This window comes from Leuresthes tenuis, unplaced genomic scaffold (genome assembly GCF_036924035.1).
Source record: "Leuresthes tenuis unplaced genomic scaffold, fLeuTen1.0.hap1 SCAF_7, whole genome shotgun sequence".
Lineage (NCBI taxonomy): Eukaryota > Metazoa > Chordata > Actinopteri > Atheriniformes > Atherinopsidae > Leuresthes > Leuresthes tenuis.
Genome location: NW_027325361.1, coordinates 11,896,250 through 11,911,556, shown reverse-complemented (window position 1 = coordinate 11,911,556; position 15,307 = coordinate 11,896,250). Strand labels below are relative to the sequence as shown.

Below are 15,307 nucleotides of genomic sequence, written 5' to 3'. Positions count from 1 at the left end.
GTACCTTGGAAAAAGATCTTTTGTCATTCCTAAATTTGAAATATATACTAATTTCTTAGGATAATTTATCTTTAAAAATATGCCATGTTTTACCTCATATTAACGGCATAATGTATTCAGGTGCTTAGCTAAAGGGAACCTGGCCTTGGATTTAAGTGTGGGGATTAAAGAATAATTCCTAACTGAATAAATTTTCTTACAATAATCACACAAAACATTATGTTACAATACATCAAATCCATGTTTTAACTATTTATTTTTAGTTCATTTTTTTTTTCAAACAATATAGAAACAAAACATCAAAGCTTTTAATCTACAAATAGACCGGTCCTGCAGCAATGATTTATGGAATCGGTTACTTCTTGCGACGGTCATGTTTCTTAATGATGTCTAGGAGATTGTTCTTGGTAACGAGTGTGTCCTCATGTCCCGTTTTGGTTTTCTGTCTTTCCCTCCTCTGCTGTTCGTGGAGATGGGGTGAGTTTAGAAGCTGAGGGGGTAGAATGGACCCAGTGGGTTTGACCCGGTTCACCACCCCCAGGAACAGCCGCTTGTTGTTGTTATTGAGGAAAGTGATGGCTGTTCCCCTGTGTCCGAGCCTCCCCGCTCTGCCCACCTGAAAGATAAGAAATAAAGAAGCCAACAGTAAATTCTATTAACTGAGGAGATAAACACCCTGCTATTTATCTTTGTGCAGAGGGCTTCTAAATCCCACCATTAGGAAGGTATTGCATTTTGCCTTTTTAAACTTCTAGTTACTAAGAGTAAAAAGCACAAAAGGAGCAGGAGTGCTGCTTGACTAACCTGGTGAACATATTCATCCATTGTGTTTGGCATGTCAAAGTTAACCACCAATCTGACGTTGACAAGGTCCAGTCCTCTGCCTAGAACACCTGTACTGATCACCACTTCAAAGTCTCCATCCAAAAGGCCCTGAAGAAACGGAGCAGATATAGCACTGCTAACATTGTAAGAGTACAGTGATTCATAGAGCAGGCCTTTGAAAACTAATACTCCAAACTCAAGTGGACTCAATAGCTAGTCCACTTTTCTTTTTTTTTCTTTTTTTTCTTTTTAAATCAATCTGGGAGCACCTGACAATTCTATTACGCCAGAGTGGAGATTCAAAAGCTTAAAAAAACACCAGAAATATTACATTTAAATACAGCTAGTACATTTTCACCTGTACCTGGTTGGTCAACGTGAAAATAGCAGAATCTTAGAAACTCCTTTGGGCAAGTATAAATAGATTTGTTTCTCAGTAACAGTGTTAATCTGGATTACTCTGGACCATGTCCGTCTGAGTGTGTGATTCCCCATTCCTCTACTTTCCGGTTTCCTTTGTCTCAACACTGAGCCTGTCTTTTTGTGTGTATGATTAGCAAAATATGGTCCTGAAAACAATTTGTCCGGGAAGACCAACCAAAAAGGTGTTCAAATCTGTCTGCAGTCAGATTTGGTCAATGCGACAGCTTCATAACTCTGCCGAAGGGCTATGAGACTCCCCCCACTTTACGCCTCTGATATTAATAGTAGGTGTTGTCTGAGAACTATTCGCCCATGTATCTGATGTTATACCAGTGCAATTCAGTCTCAAGCTGAGAGTTTATTTTAGTTCTGTTCTACCTCATTTTTTATTTATGCATTTTGTTATTTTTTAGTATTCTTGCCTAAAGTGAAGGAATTAAATTAAAATTAGCAGTCATTCTACACTTATAGTGGTATCATTTTGCAGTCAAATGTTAAGTTAAGTCAGGGCTGTACGTGTTTGTGGTCTTCAAGCTACAATTAGTTCAGGAGCAAGACTCTTGTCCAGCAAACACGGGAGCACTGTTGTTCATGTACATGTTCTGCTTGGCCACTGGTCTCACCCTGAGGATGCGGTTACGTTCCCACTGGTTCTTGTCAGAGTGGATTGCCACGGTAGTGAGGCCTGTCACCTTGGTTACCGCCTCGCACAGCAGATCAGCGCCCAGTTTACAGTCTACAAACACCACCACTGGAGGCTGGTACAGTTTGCTATCCTGGAAAGTCAAGAACAACAAAGGTGCTGAGTGAGATTTTTTATCAGTTTCCTCAAACAGATATCACAGTAAGTCGAACACAGACTGTACATGTACTGTATGTATGTTAACTGTGTGGGTATGTCACCATGCTAGAGGGCTGACTTCCAAACTTCAGTCAAAACTCTCCAGCAGATGATCTCTGTAGTCATGACTGTCTACTCGGCATTAAAACATATCCCATGATGACAGTTTACCACAACATACGAGCCAAAACTTTCCAAATCACCAGCTCTTAATTTATTTGTTGCCATTCATACCTGAAGTAGCCAGAGACGACTTTGCACATCATATATACATGTCGTTTGTTTGTTCTTTGCCTACAGCAAGTGAATTGTTAATAGTGGGATTCTTTCCAGTCATCACAGAGTTTTAGTTTGATCCTTCACTCCCTTTTGCCTGTTCACAACAACTCACCATAACGTAACTTGCCTCTATATATAAGAGGTTGTTGTTATTTAAACTATGGTCTATCAACACATTTTCACAGGGTTAACTAAAGCAGACCTTATTGGTCTTGCTTTGTTTAAATGGTGCAACCCACTGCTAGGATTCCTGGAGTGGGGCCACGGCTCCAGGCCCACCCATTTCCTCCAGATAGGGGCCAGAGCTGCAGTAATGACGGTCTAAATATGGAGCTGTGGGGAGACCGGTCATTGAAGCGGGAGGAATTCCCTCCTCCAACTTCGAGGTTAAAAATACCAAGCTGGTACCAGTGCAGGTCAAAGCCTACCAAACAATTTTATGCTCTCAGAGTACATTTACACTTAAACTAATACAAATAAGAAGATAAAAAGAATAAAGAAAACCGCTGACTGCTTACTGAAAGTGAGCTTACAGTGATACTCCACCTAAAGTCACCCTTTTGAGATTTGAACTGAATTAGTTGCTTTTTTTTCACACATGTCCCAAAAAGTAAAAAAAAACAGTTCTTACATTAAGAATCTCAAAAAGCTTCTTCTTCTTGGAGGGTTCCTCCACCCAAAGCAGGATCTGTCTGACGTTGGAACAGGGTTGGTTCTTCTCACCAATAGCAATGCGAACAGGGTTCTGGACCAACCGGGCGGCCAGCTCCTCTGTCCCTGCTGGGATGGTGGCCGACGCCAGCAGAGTCTGGTGTTCTTCAGGGACTTGATCCAGAACCTCCAGCACCTGCTGCTGGAAGCCCATCTTCAACATAGTGTCAACCTACACGAGACGCCACAAGATTCCTGTTCCAGCAGTTTCTCCATTTTATAATTGATTTGAGTAGTTGCTAAATTGTAAACATGCATTAACAGATATTATAATAAATCCTGGGTTTTATAACATCTTATGTGATATGCATTTGACAAAAACTGAGATTGTTGTTTGTTATGACGTCAAATTTAGGTCACATCCACCACAAATGAAATTTAGTTGATGCATCAGTCATTTGTGGATGGATTCAAATTTAAATAAAGCCACAAAAAAATTGAGACTGGAAATTCTTTCATTATGTTCCTCTTACCTCATCGACCACCACAACTCTCATTTCATTAAGTTGCAGTGCTTTCTGCTTCAGGATTTCAATCAGCCTTCCAGGTGTAGCTATGATAATCTAAAGGAGATTAAGAAAATAACTAAATGATGTAAATGATTGAAAAGACAACGCTTTGACTGGGTGAGGAGGAGGGGGAAAAAAAGGTACCGTACCTTGATGCTGCTCTTGAGACGGTGGAGCTGTGGGGGAAGTGGCATGCCGCCCACCAGCAGCGCAGTTCTCATGTTGGGCAGCCCTATCACCAGCTCCTTGGCCTGTCTCTCTATCTGAATGGCCAGCTCTCTGGTGGGGGTCAGGATCAGAGCCACAGGACTGTACACACTGTGTGCTGGAATCTAAAATAGAATTGACATTAACGATTCTCTGTCTTTAAGAAATGCCTCTTTTTTTCTCAATTATTTGTACAATTGTTTTCCTTTTTTTCTTCTGCAGACACAAATCATTGCTACGGAGAGTGCAGTTTATACAGCTTCTTAAAGGGTTGTTTCAGAAAGGCAGATGCCTATTATTAAAGGAGTCCGGATCAGCTCTTGCCTATTTAGCAATCAAGTAACCCCAAATAATTCAGATTAGAGTAATTCTCCTAACAAGGTCGGTTTCTGTTTTTATTTTTCCAAAAAGCTCCGTGTTGGTGGTGCTTTGGAACGGTGGACATCAAGGAAATTAATATCAGGACAGAAATCTTCCCTGCAATAAAACAGAGCAAATAGTGTGCCTTAAAGCTCATGTCAAATAACAAATAAGATTTCTTATTCTATAATCAAAAATGGGTTGTTTATGGCTTTTTAAAAATAATGACAAAGACAAGCGTTTTCTTTTATCAAAACAAATTACCAGGTTATAGAAAAGGACACTGAAATCCCTGATTCAGCATTTACTTATAATGATATATATATATATTCTTTTTTACCCCTCAGACCTATATGTTTATTTATATACACCCCCCACCCCACCCCACCCCCAAAACATGAAGCCTTAGGTCTGAATTATCTAAACCAGCCAGCAGCTGACTTGACTTAAGTCTCATATTTTCAATTGACAACCTTTGGCTTCCATCTGCCCTTGGCAAAACATTCTCTGAAATTAGGGAGTAAATTGAATAGATCACAGTGGAAGAGAGAGACTTTATGATAGCTGCAAGGAACACTTGAAGGCAGTCAAAAGGTTCTGCAACCAGATATCAGTTTTAGGTGCCAATAATGTGTCCACGGTCCATCATGCCTGTGTTTTTTTTTCATATTATTAAAGTTTTTCGTCTTTTTCTTTTCTTCAGTAACCTTGAACATTTTACAGAAAAAGGTATTCAGATAATATAAAGTCGGGTTATTTGCACTGATTTCTGAGGATATTGTGGATTCTGTGCTTGAAATTCAGAGGGGCCAGTAAATCTGACTGTGTTTATGCTGTCTACTCTGTTGACACCTATGGTGTGTATGAGCAAGTAATCCATCTGACATCAGCATGTATAAATGACTGCTGAGCTTCACCACAGCTGCCAGATCGGTGTTTGATAGCTGTTATTGCCTTGCATCTTACATATAATGTTTCCTGTATCAATAAACATCCTGTTGGTGTAAGTGGTCAGTTAAATTGCTTAAATTTCTGTCGATATTAACAAATATCAAATGAACTGTTAGATGTATAACTGTACCTCCAGTGCCCTCACTACCACTGGCAGCAGGAATGCAACAGTCTTCCCCGATCCTGTGTCAGCACTGGCAATCACATCCCGGCCCGTGAGACCAACTGGCACCATCTGCATCTGGACCGGTGTGGGTGTCTCATAACCAGCTTTTTTCAGGTTGCCATTTAACGTGGAAGGGAAGCCACAATGTTCAAATTCAATGATGGGTCTGTTGACATCATTCCCCTGAGTTTTAATGCCCAGCTCCTGTTTGATTCGCTCCACCTGCTCATCCGTCAGGCCCGATATGAATGGATCTTCACTATAGGAATAGCATGTTTCACTTACACCTGTACCAACAGTGTCAACTGCTTGAGGTTGAGGAGTCCTTTCACCAATGTTTTTGTCCTTACTGTTAAATGCATCTTCCCCAGTACCCATTCCCATTTTCACTAAATGATTGGCTTTGCATTCAAGACTGCAAACATCATTATCAGTGGCATCACAAATGTACTCCCCATAGCGACCACACATTACACAGGCAGGCTCTCCTGGCTCAGGCCACCTCTGGCTCTTTTTAAAAGATTTGACCGGCTCCTCTTCTTCCTCATCATCCGAAGAGGTCATATGTCCATCTTCACATGTGTCACCCTCATTCAAAGGTGCAGAGTCTCCACATACGTTTACATTTTCATGCTGTGGTTTCTTCTCGTCAAAAGCTTCCTCTTTTTGCTCAGGTATCTCTGAACTACTTTCTTTACCCTCCTCTTGAACAATCTTAATTTTCTTATTTAAAACCTGGCCTTGCTGCTGGGCTGGTCGCTTCACTTTCAGGGCTCTTGGCATAAACATGTTTGATTGAACCTGTAAACACAAGAAAGCAGAGGTCATTTAGAACCAGGTCTATTATTTCAACGATATAATGGTGGAAACTTAAACCATTAACTGAAGAGAACATAATGACATAAAGGTAGTAAAACTAATTATTCCTGTCGTTATTTCGCCACTCGATGTTTTACAAAATTGAACATAACTAGTGTTACGAACAATTGACTTTTTTATGTTTTGAAATACATTAATTTAAATATCATTACAACAAATCTGACTTATAAATGCTGATACATATGTAAAGTGAATTGTTATATTGATAAAAAGTGTACTACATACCTCTCCGCGTCAAATCATCCAACGGTTCAAAACAATCACCGACGCATAATGATGACGTATTGCAGCTTTGCACGCTGGGAAATGTAGTGTCTGCTTCAGTGTATTTTTTTTATTACTTTTTGCGTGGAAATCTAAAAGACGTAAAGCATATTTTTACCTTGCAGAATTTCTGAGTCTCCAAGTGTAATGTCTTGTGTTGTGAACCCAGATGGATTTTTTTCTTCGAGATCAACAGGTAGCTACGTTAGTGGGGAATAATCACAACACAGAAGCCTAGCATGTCTAGGACACGTTATTTCAACAACTTCATTCTGCTTTGTTTTCTTGCTTATTCTAAACATGCTGTATTCTTCATGTGGCACATTTATATGTTCTCGTAAAGCCAATAGTAATGCAAAGGTGTTATTTAGTATCGTTACACATTTTTAGACAGCATATCACCATGATTACTTATCATCTTAAAACGTCTTCCGCATCGATTGTAGGCATATACTGTACTGTTGCGTTATGTACGGTTTGTTTTAAGAAATGTCGTAAAACTTGTTATTACTGGGGAGTAGAGCTAAAACGATGCAGCATGATCAGCATTTAGTTGTGTGACATCCAAAAAACATAATCAACATAATCAAATCAAACACTGATCTAATCAAGAGATACACATGGAGATGCAATTATATACTATGCGGCTAATGTTGAAGACATTGTAAGAACTACAAATAAGTGCCAACTTATCCGACAGAACCTGAAGAGAGCATGTGCACATGCGCATTGCACAACAGAGGTGCAGAGCCAGAGAGCCTTGGTGCGGCTGAACAACTGCATCTCAAGGCTCTATGAGACTTAATTGAGGGGGAAATCCTAAACACGTATGTTATTTTTCCAGAGTAATATGGCTATGAAAGGGAGAAGCCAATTGCTCCTAAACTATACAAATAATGGAAAAGCTGCGGTTTTTACTCCGGTCGAATGACAATTTTTCTTCTGAAATCATCGGATACCTGGCTTGGTCCGACGGAGTCCATTTCAACTAGTAGAGAGCAGAATGGATGATTAACACCCAGAGAAACGATCCATTGTGTCAACGAGACTGAAAAAGGCTTAGAAAAAAAAAAACGGGACCAGCCTAGCATTTTATGACTGAAAGAAGCTGTGAATAATCAGTGGAAAGACATTTCGCCTCTTCAATTTCGAACCTTTAATTGTTTTTCCATGAATTCCAGCAGTGGGATGCGTTCCCGTTGTGTTGCTTTGTAGGGTTCAGCTGGACAATAACGGGAGAAAAATGGGTGAAGTTCAGGACGTCAGAGATGTGAAGAAGACCTTCGTTGCTCCAGCGATAAAGCCTTTTGAGCACTATGACTTCTCTCGAGCCAAAATCTGTTGCAGCCTCACATGGCTGGTGGCCAAAGCATACGGGACAGGTAGGTGCAGCCCTGTAAGATGCATCATGAGAGTGTTTCTGTATTCATCACCACCTTGATCAGTTACTCCCGCGCCAAATACAATAAACATGATCATAGTAGATGTTAATAGATCATAACACAATCCAGTCGCTTTCACATACAAGGCCTGCCGGAATTAACACCATCAGTACTTTTCCACAGTTGCAGATCCATAAACACTATTGTTTGTTGCTGCCGACTATAGGTCACCTTAGGCTCACATCCTGTAACAAAAAGTATTAGAAGTATCCATTAAGAGGCATGGTAGATGGAGAGTGAGTATCCTGAGATTTGTGTTCCACTTGTTTCAGATTGTGTGACCTTCAGGGAGCTGCATTCAAGTCCAAATTAGAAAGAGAGGTATCACGTGTGGGACTTGATTCTCAGAGGGACACACAGCACACACAGCTTGTATAAGTTAGGAGCATAATATGAGGCAATTGAAATAATTACATGTGTAGTTATTAACCCTCACAAGACAAAAATCAGCCGTACCGTCAGGTATAATAAACTGTCTTTCCTGATGTGCATTGCGTTTGTGCTTGTCACTGTAGTTACAGTATGTACAGGTCTCTGAAATTATACAATATCAACTCTGACCGAAAGGAAAGTCTTCAACAATTAGATTGCTTATATTTCATGCCACTTAATATGAGATTTGTAATAACTGGTTACAAATGCAGGTAATGTAGGGATATTACCTAGTTATTAACTGATGAATCCCACCCACAGCTCCAAAAATACAGTGAAAACAAACAAAAAAATAAGGCAAGTGATCTGAGACAGGTTATAGCATGTCATGTCATGTTGTGGTGATGCGGATGTTCAGCTGAGATGAGTCTTTCCCCCAAAACACAATCTCTTCATAAAAAGAAGTGTTTCCCCAGAGGTCAACAGCTGTATCGTTTGACAGTGGGTGGCAAAACAGCACTGCAGTCATTACTTCAGTCCACTAGATAAGAGCTGTATTTGTAACCAGACCTTTGAAAGGAAGAACTAAGAAAATTACACAACGGTAGAGGACAAAGTAATGGCTTCTATAGGCCTCCCAAAATGATTCCGTTTGAAGTTAATGCAAAAAAACACAATTGACAATAAGGGATGCTTTCAGGGTTTTAGTACTGATTCAAACAGACTGAACAGTCATTATTCAGTAATAGCAAGCCTGCTATAATAAATGAAAAATTAAGCTCCTTTCTGTTGGCTCTTTTGTCCATCTCTTCTTCTTTTCCAACCATTCCTTCAGCAATGACTGTATGGTCAGAAACTCTGCTTCGTTTTCAGCTCTGAAATAACAACACAGCTGAGTTTATTTGAGTGTATTTATCTGCTGCTGTTTTGTAATAGACCCGAAAATATGAGATCCCTTGCAGATCCTCCATGTATTTTCAATCAGGACTGAATGAAATGGGCTGATTACAAAAATACAGCCTTCCAGAGGGAGCAGGAGGGAGGAGAGTAAGAGAGAGTCAGCTGGCTCATGGATAGAGCCCAGCCTACACTGCTCTGAATATTGCACATGCATCTGGTCTCAACACAATAATACGGGAACGCATGAAGAATACATGGTCATGTGTGTAAAAGATGTGAGCCACACAGCAGATCATCTGCTGGCATGACTTGTTGAACACTGACATAACTGCTTTAATGTATTGATCCCGAGCTTAGATAAGGTTCATTGTGACCTTGGCTGAAAGTAATCCTTTCCACATTTCTCTGGACAAGACTATTTTGATTTTGCTGGAACCATTTACCTCCGAACATTGGTCAGTCTGGTCTTTTGTCAACAACTGAATGAAATAGTGCAGATTCGAAAGAAGGCTGCGCAGACCTACTGGCATAAGCAAAGCCTTAAATACTATAAAAGATACTTAAGTATTCGAAGGTTGCAGCATAACTGCAGTATACTGCCAGTATGGCACAGGCAGCAACATTTATGAGCAGAACAGTCATTGTGGCTCACTCAATGGCATATTTCTGTCTGCTTACACACACACACACACACACACTCATAGTAGTTATCAAAATTGAGATCCGACTAAGCGATGACCTTCATCTGGCGTGTGTACATGTATTTTAATGTTTTCACACAGTTAATCATGGTGTTGTTCAATCGGTTGTAGAAAAAGAAGAGCCTCGGTCAGCCTGGCTGTGTGAAGCAAGGTTGCTGTTTTTAACTTTATTAAAATGCATCCCCCGTTTAGCAAACGTCGCCCATGAAAATGCAGGACAAAGGTGATTTAAAAAAAAACAAAACAAAAGAACAGTTTTCATCGCAATGGACTTTCCTGAGGCGATGGGCATGCGCAGACACCCTCTTTGATGAAGCCAAACAGCGAGAAGGGTGTTCCCAGGGAGCTGGAAGCTGCAAAGATAAAGCCTGGATAAATCGATCAGTTTTCGCTCCTCCTGCAGTTGCTATAGCAACGCTGAGGTCTGTGCTCACATCACATATCCACGTCAAGATATTGTCAAACCACGGCGATGGGAAAAGGTAGCACCCTTAAAGGAAAACAGTTCTTAGAATTTGGCTGATTTGGTGTTTAAAAAAAGATTTCTGGATGAATTCGTTGCATTTTTGTCTTTGTACCCTGATGTTTCCTTCAAGCTATTATGGATTATTCAACTAATCTAGTTTATGCATCGCGAGAAAAAGATATTTGTTGTGCATTGTACATGTTGCTCTCATTTCACAACATATAGCCTACTCCTTTTACCTCTGTTACACTTTCCCGATGAGGCAGGATTTTGTCAGAGGTGATGGTATTGTTCTGATTTAGGAATCCAGACATGCTACTGGCTGCCAGCATGTTAACATCTAAAGTGCAATAAATTAAACACATGAGTGCCGTGTTCTTCCTGTTCAGCATGGCAGAGAGAAAATCATCTCTCCTCTTTGGTACGCAGACAGCATCCCTGCAGACTTGAGGGACCCCTTCTACACAGACCAGTATGAGCAGGAGCACCTGAAGCCTCCCGTGGCCAGCCTCCTGCTCTCGGCAGACCTCTACTGCAGGGCCGGCAGCCTCATCCTGAAGAGCGACGCTGCCAAGCCGCTGCTGGGTCACGAGGCTGTCATCCAAGCACTGGCCCAGCGTGGTCTCTACGTCACTGATCAAGAGAGACTGGTCACTGAGAGGGACCTGCGAAAGAGGCCTTTGCAAATGGTAAGAAACTTTTTTTTCCAGGCGTCAATATATAATTGTTCCATATTTCAAACAGAATTTGACAGCAGTACTGTATCCTACAGTGATGACTCTGCTTTTTCTCTGTAACTGAGGGATGATTCGTGCACATAATATTTCCTCATTCCATCATTCCATCCAGCGTGTTTATTAAACTTAAGTAAACCAGGAACATGGGTATAAAAGAGAAAAAAAACAGGAAGTCATACTTGTATTCATATGTTTGTGTGAATGCACTGTTACAGACAGTGGCTACAATAGTTTGATATGTTGGTCATCAAAGTTTCTCTCTGAAAATATTTTTGTTGCTTTTCTGCTGCTTTTATTTGACATCTTTAAAGAACAAAAAACTAATTCAGCATATTTCTACATTTAAAGTCATGTGTTGTGGCATAGGCACCGATTAAATTGACCTGCAGAGTCAGTCTAAACAGGAAGCTGTTCACTTGCTTCCTCTGCATATTTTTTAAAATGACTGTCCGTGTGATCATTGGGTTCAGCGTTTGTCAGACAGCTCACAAATAAGTTGAGTGCAATGGAAAGCACTGTCTCCTAAAGTCCAGAGTTGTCGATTTCAACAGTTTTTATGAAACACCCCAAGAAAAAAGTGCAACAAGCCATTTTCTAATATCCTGGAGATTCAGACTGATAACCAAACAGCACAGACTTACCTGGAATTCAAGGCCTTTCCTGCCCTTGTCTGTTTTTTTTTTTTGTTTTTTTTTCTCCCCACATAAGAGCCTGCATTCCAACACAATATCACAACTCACACATTTTTGCTTATCTTTGTCTTTTCAGTGTTGGAAATGACACGACTTAGCATGCCTAGTGAGTGACAATGGGGCATCCTCATTATTTTGGGGCAAAATCTCAATTGGAGGCTTTATTGCTTCAGCGATTAGCAATTTAGATACAATTAACACACAGTATGCCTGCAGTCTGTTTGTAGATTCCTGCTGGGCTTTAATTTCCTTTCTATGCTAATTTAGAAGTTATTTAACTTTTGTTGGGGTTTGAATTTCTAAACACTTTACATTGTGAAGACAATCAGTACTTCGTGACATCAGCTCCTGTTTTAGAGAATTTCATCAAGTGTTTCTCATGGGTCCTGATGTTGAATATGCTGCTCATTTGGCTGTTATTGGGAGCAGTGTGTGTACTGTTTGTTGATTTTTGAGTCTGTTTCATGGCTTGTTCCTGTATTTATTGTTATTTAGTTCATTCACATTGGGTACTGGGTCTAAATTAGATGGCCAAAGTTTGAAGTTGTTTCATAAGACTCTGGCAAAGCTGACCTGCTGCTGTATATGGAAAGTAATGTAGTTTCCTTGTCTTTTGTGTTTGTATGAACAGGAATCTTGTTGTCTGATTGGATAGGGGAGTGGATACATATAGACACGAGGATATTCTAAGCCCATATACCTGATGAAGGCCAGGCAGATTGCAAATAAAGCCTCAGTTGTATGATAGCGTGCAGGATCCCTTTTTTTCTCCCTTATTCAAGTGAGCAGCTTTGGAGTACCTTAGCCTCTAAAAGTGCATTTCTGTTATGTAAAATGTTGCTGTGTAAAAGCGTGCGTCCTTGTGTGATTTAGCAGTGCACTGATGGGTGCACAGTTTTAGTGTCTGTCTGACACTGTCTGGATTGATCGCTTCTTGTCAGAGATTACAGTTGAATTTGTGTCCCAGAGCTGTAAAAGAGGTTCACACTTTAACCCAGCAACGGTCTTGACTCAGTGGTGAACAACAGTGTCTGTATTTTTAATGATTTTTTTTTCTTTTAATGTGAAAGTGAGTTGATAGAAGATGGAGAAACTGGCTTTTTTCCGTTGTCTCCCTCTGCTACCCAGAGTTCCACCTTTTCTTCTTACATTGTTTCCCCTTTAGTTACTTCTCCTACCCCCACACCTGCCCTTCAACATGTTATTTTCCTCTGTTCTTCCTTCTTGCTCACCTATCCAGTTCTACTGCCTCCTCTTCCTCATGTACTTCCTCACCCTCTCTCATTCTTAATTCTCCCGTGATGCTCTCCATAGCTTCTTCGTCTTCATCACATTGAATGCACCTTTTGTTCCAGAACCTGACGCACCTGACCTATATGCTGCATCTCGCTTTTACAAATGCATCTCACTCAAGTCTTTACCATTATATTAAAAACATTTGGTCAGTTTTAATGGTATTGAGAAATACCTAAAATATATAGCGCATTATCAGTATTGTTCGCTACGAGGCCTGAAGTTTACCTGCTGCACATCTGAGCTATTAATTATTAAGACCTGTGTCGAGATCTGACGTGGCTGACAAGGGGACTGTATATGCTATGCTCGTGTTGAGGTGTGATGGAGAAGAAAGAAGAGCAGACGCAGTGGAAAAACGACTAAGGGAGGATGGTTCGCTATTTTGATATGTTTTAGCAAAAACCTGAAGAGGAGAACATCCCTAGTTCTCGATCTGTAGTTGCCTGTAGAGCAGAAACAGACTGAGCACCTCGCTGCAGTGGAAATGTAAGCTGCTCCTCATTAAATACTGCTTCCTGGCATTTTATCAGTTTGTGTAAGAAACTAGAATTTTCAGAATCAGCAACTTCAGATTATGTTCAAGGCTGTCTGAGCGGGTAAGTCAGCAGAAGACTGAGATGCTGATGATGTCTGATGCTGTTGTCACAACTCTGCACTACATACTGGCATTTTCTCTGAGTTGCCAATTTGACTTCGCTTAGTTTTATATTTCTGCGCTCTGCTGTCTTTCCACCACTATTATGTGCTGTTTTATTTCTCTCTTCTGCCTTGTGACGGATCTTTTTGCATGTGAAAATGCCGAATCCAAATCGCAGCTTCCGCCCACTCAGCCGCCTACGCACATTCTGTATCGCAGGCTCACTCTTCCACCTAAAGTGCTCACAGAGAATGAGGGAGAGATGTGGAGGTGGGCCGACGTTCCGAAAATATTATTCTAGCATGATACATTAGAGCCCGTGGGAAGCACCAATGTGACATCAATAATTGCAAATGGATATTAACAAAAACCTTTTTCTGCGAAGTTTGCAATCAGCAGACAGCAACTCCAGATAGTTTCTGTGCATCTTCTAACGAGTAGCAAAACATGAATTTGCATTTGACATTAAAACCAATAAATGCAGTTCATTTTCTTGGCATAATGTTAATATCTCTGCCCAAAGTCCGTTTGTTACCATGGGGAAATTGCTTCAGCTGTAATGAGTGACATAAAATCAGAAAAAAAGCCAAAGAATCAGGATGTAGAATGAAAATAAGATCTGTGTTTTTGTACATTTATACAAACCAACACATCTGATTCGTGTGTGGATTAGCATTAAGGTTAGATGTTTGTTTTTTTCCTGTAAAGTAGCAAATAAAAGATCATCACATTACTAAATTAAAGGTACAAACAAGCTGCTAAATTCAAAGAAACTGTGGTTGACATTTATTATATTACTCGTCACCACAGTCAGACCGCAGATCCGTAGGATTGTAGGATGATAGTGAACTGTCTTGCTCCAGGGTAACTGCAGTAATATTCATCATCAGTAATCACTGCTCATATTGACTCTGACTGTCTTGGCGAATTAGCACCAAAAAGATGCAGTGTGTGTTCATTTAGTGCAAATTGATCAAAGTCTTTTCCTACTTGGAAGTTAAATGGCTTTTGAATAGCATCATTCTAGTCATATGAACAACATACAAGTAAGTTTACTGTAAAAGTCATGTTGAGACATATGATCACGCAGCGCTATTCTATCACACATACATTCACCCACAGATGCTACATCAGGGGAAAGGGAGGGTTCCTTATCTTGCTCAAATACGCTGACACGTGGACAGAAGGAGCTGAGGATCGAGCATCCCACAAAGAAGTGGATGACCCACTCAAACTGATCAGCCACAGCTTCAGTGGAAAAGCTAAGGCAGTAAATCCCACATCTTCCTAAGAAATGGGAGCAGGGTTTCAGGCAGTGTTATTTTGCATTCTAATCGGTTATCTTAAATGAATAAATAAAATAAAAATGCAAAGAGTGGAAATGTTTTGGTATAAGTACACTAATGAAATAAGTATGACTCATAAGTCACTTGTCATAAGTGTAATTTACTATTAAGTTTATCATGTGATGAGATGCCTAACCTTGGCAGGATAGTTATGGGGGGGGTTGTTACTTAATGTGGTGAGAAGCATTTTTATCTGCAGCTGCTGAACCATGGATGTCCTCACTTTAAAATTTGATAAAGCAGCTGTAAATGGGTCATGTTGCTGTTTTTCATGTATATAAATCAGATGCTGATGCTTCTATG

The 15,307-nt window shown here is 40.3% G+C and overlaps 3 protein-coding genes across 6 annotated transcripts in view; 2 read left to right on the top strand and 1 right to left on the bottom strand.

Moving 5' to 3' along the window:
- Positions 1–15,307, top strand: part of nr5a2 (nuclear receptor subfamily 5, group A, member 2) — a 220,539-nt gene that overhangs the window by 171,599 nt on the left and 33,633 nt on the right. The window lies entirely within an intron of this gene.
- ddx59 (DEAD (Asp-Glu-Ala-Asp) box polypeptide 59) lies at positions 259–6,667 on the bottom strand. Its single transcript, XM_072389329.1, has 8 exons — positions 6,377–6,667; positions 5,237–6,073; positions 3,738–3,920; positions 3,553–3,642; positions 3,000–3,251; positions 1,872–2,024; positions 805–933; positions 259–616 (listed from the first exon to the last, which is right to left on the bottom strand). Exons 2-8 carry the CDS (start codon positions 6,059–6,061, stop codon positions 356–358), a joined length of 1,893 nt encoding a protein of 630 aa, XP_072245430.1. The 5' UTR covers positions 6,062–6,073; positions 6,377–6,667; the 3' UTR covers positions 259–355.
- Positions 7,153–15,307, top strand: part of camsap2a (calmodulin regulated spectrin-associated protein family, member 2a) — a 40,810-nt gene continuing 32,655 nt past the window's right edge. For all 4 annotated transcript variants that reach the window (XM_072389334.1, XM_072389333.1, XM_072389332.1 and 1 more), the window contains exons 1-2: positions 7,153–7,797; positions 10,726–10,985. In XM_072389334.1, the coding sequence (XP_072245435.1) occupies positions 7,659–7,797; positions 10,726–10,985 (399 nt within the window). In that variant the 5' untranslated portion in view covers positions 7,153–7,658. The remainder of the gene's footprint in view (positions 7,798–10,725; positions 10,986–15,307) is intronic.

Coding starts and splice junctions, on each gene's coding strand:
- ddx59 (XM_072389329.1), bottom strand. CDS start 6,061: ATGTTTATGCCAAGAGCCCTGAAAGTGAAGCGACCAGCCCAGCAGCAA. Junction 2,025..2,999: donor AGCTTTTTGAGATTCTTAAT/GTAAGAACTGTT, acceptor TTGACTTTCCAG/GATAGCAAACTGTACCAGCC. Junction 934..1,871: donor AACGTAACCGCATCCTCAGG/GTGAGACCAGTG, acceptor CCGTTTCTTCAG/GGCCTTTTGGATGGAGACTT.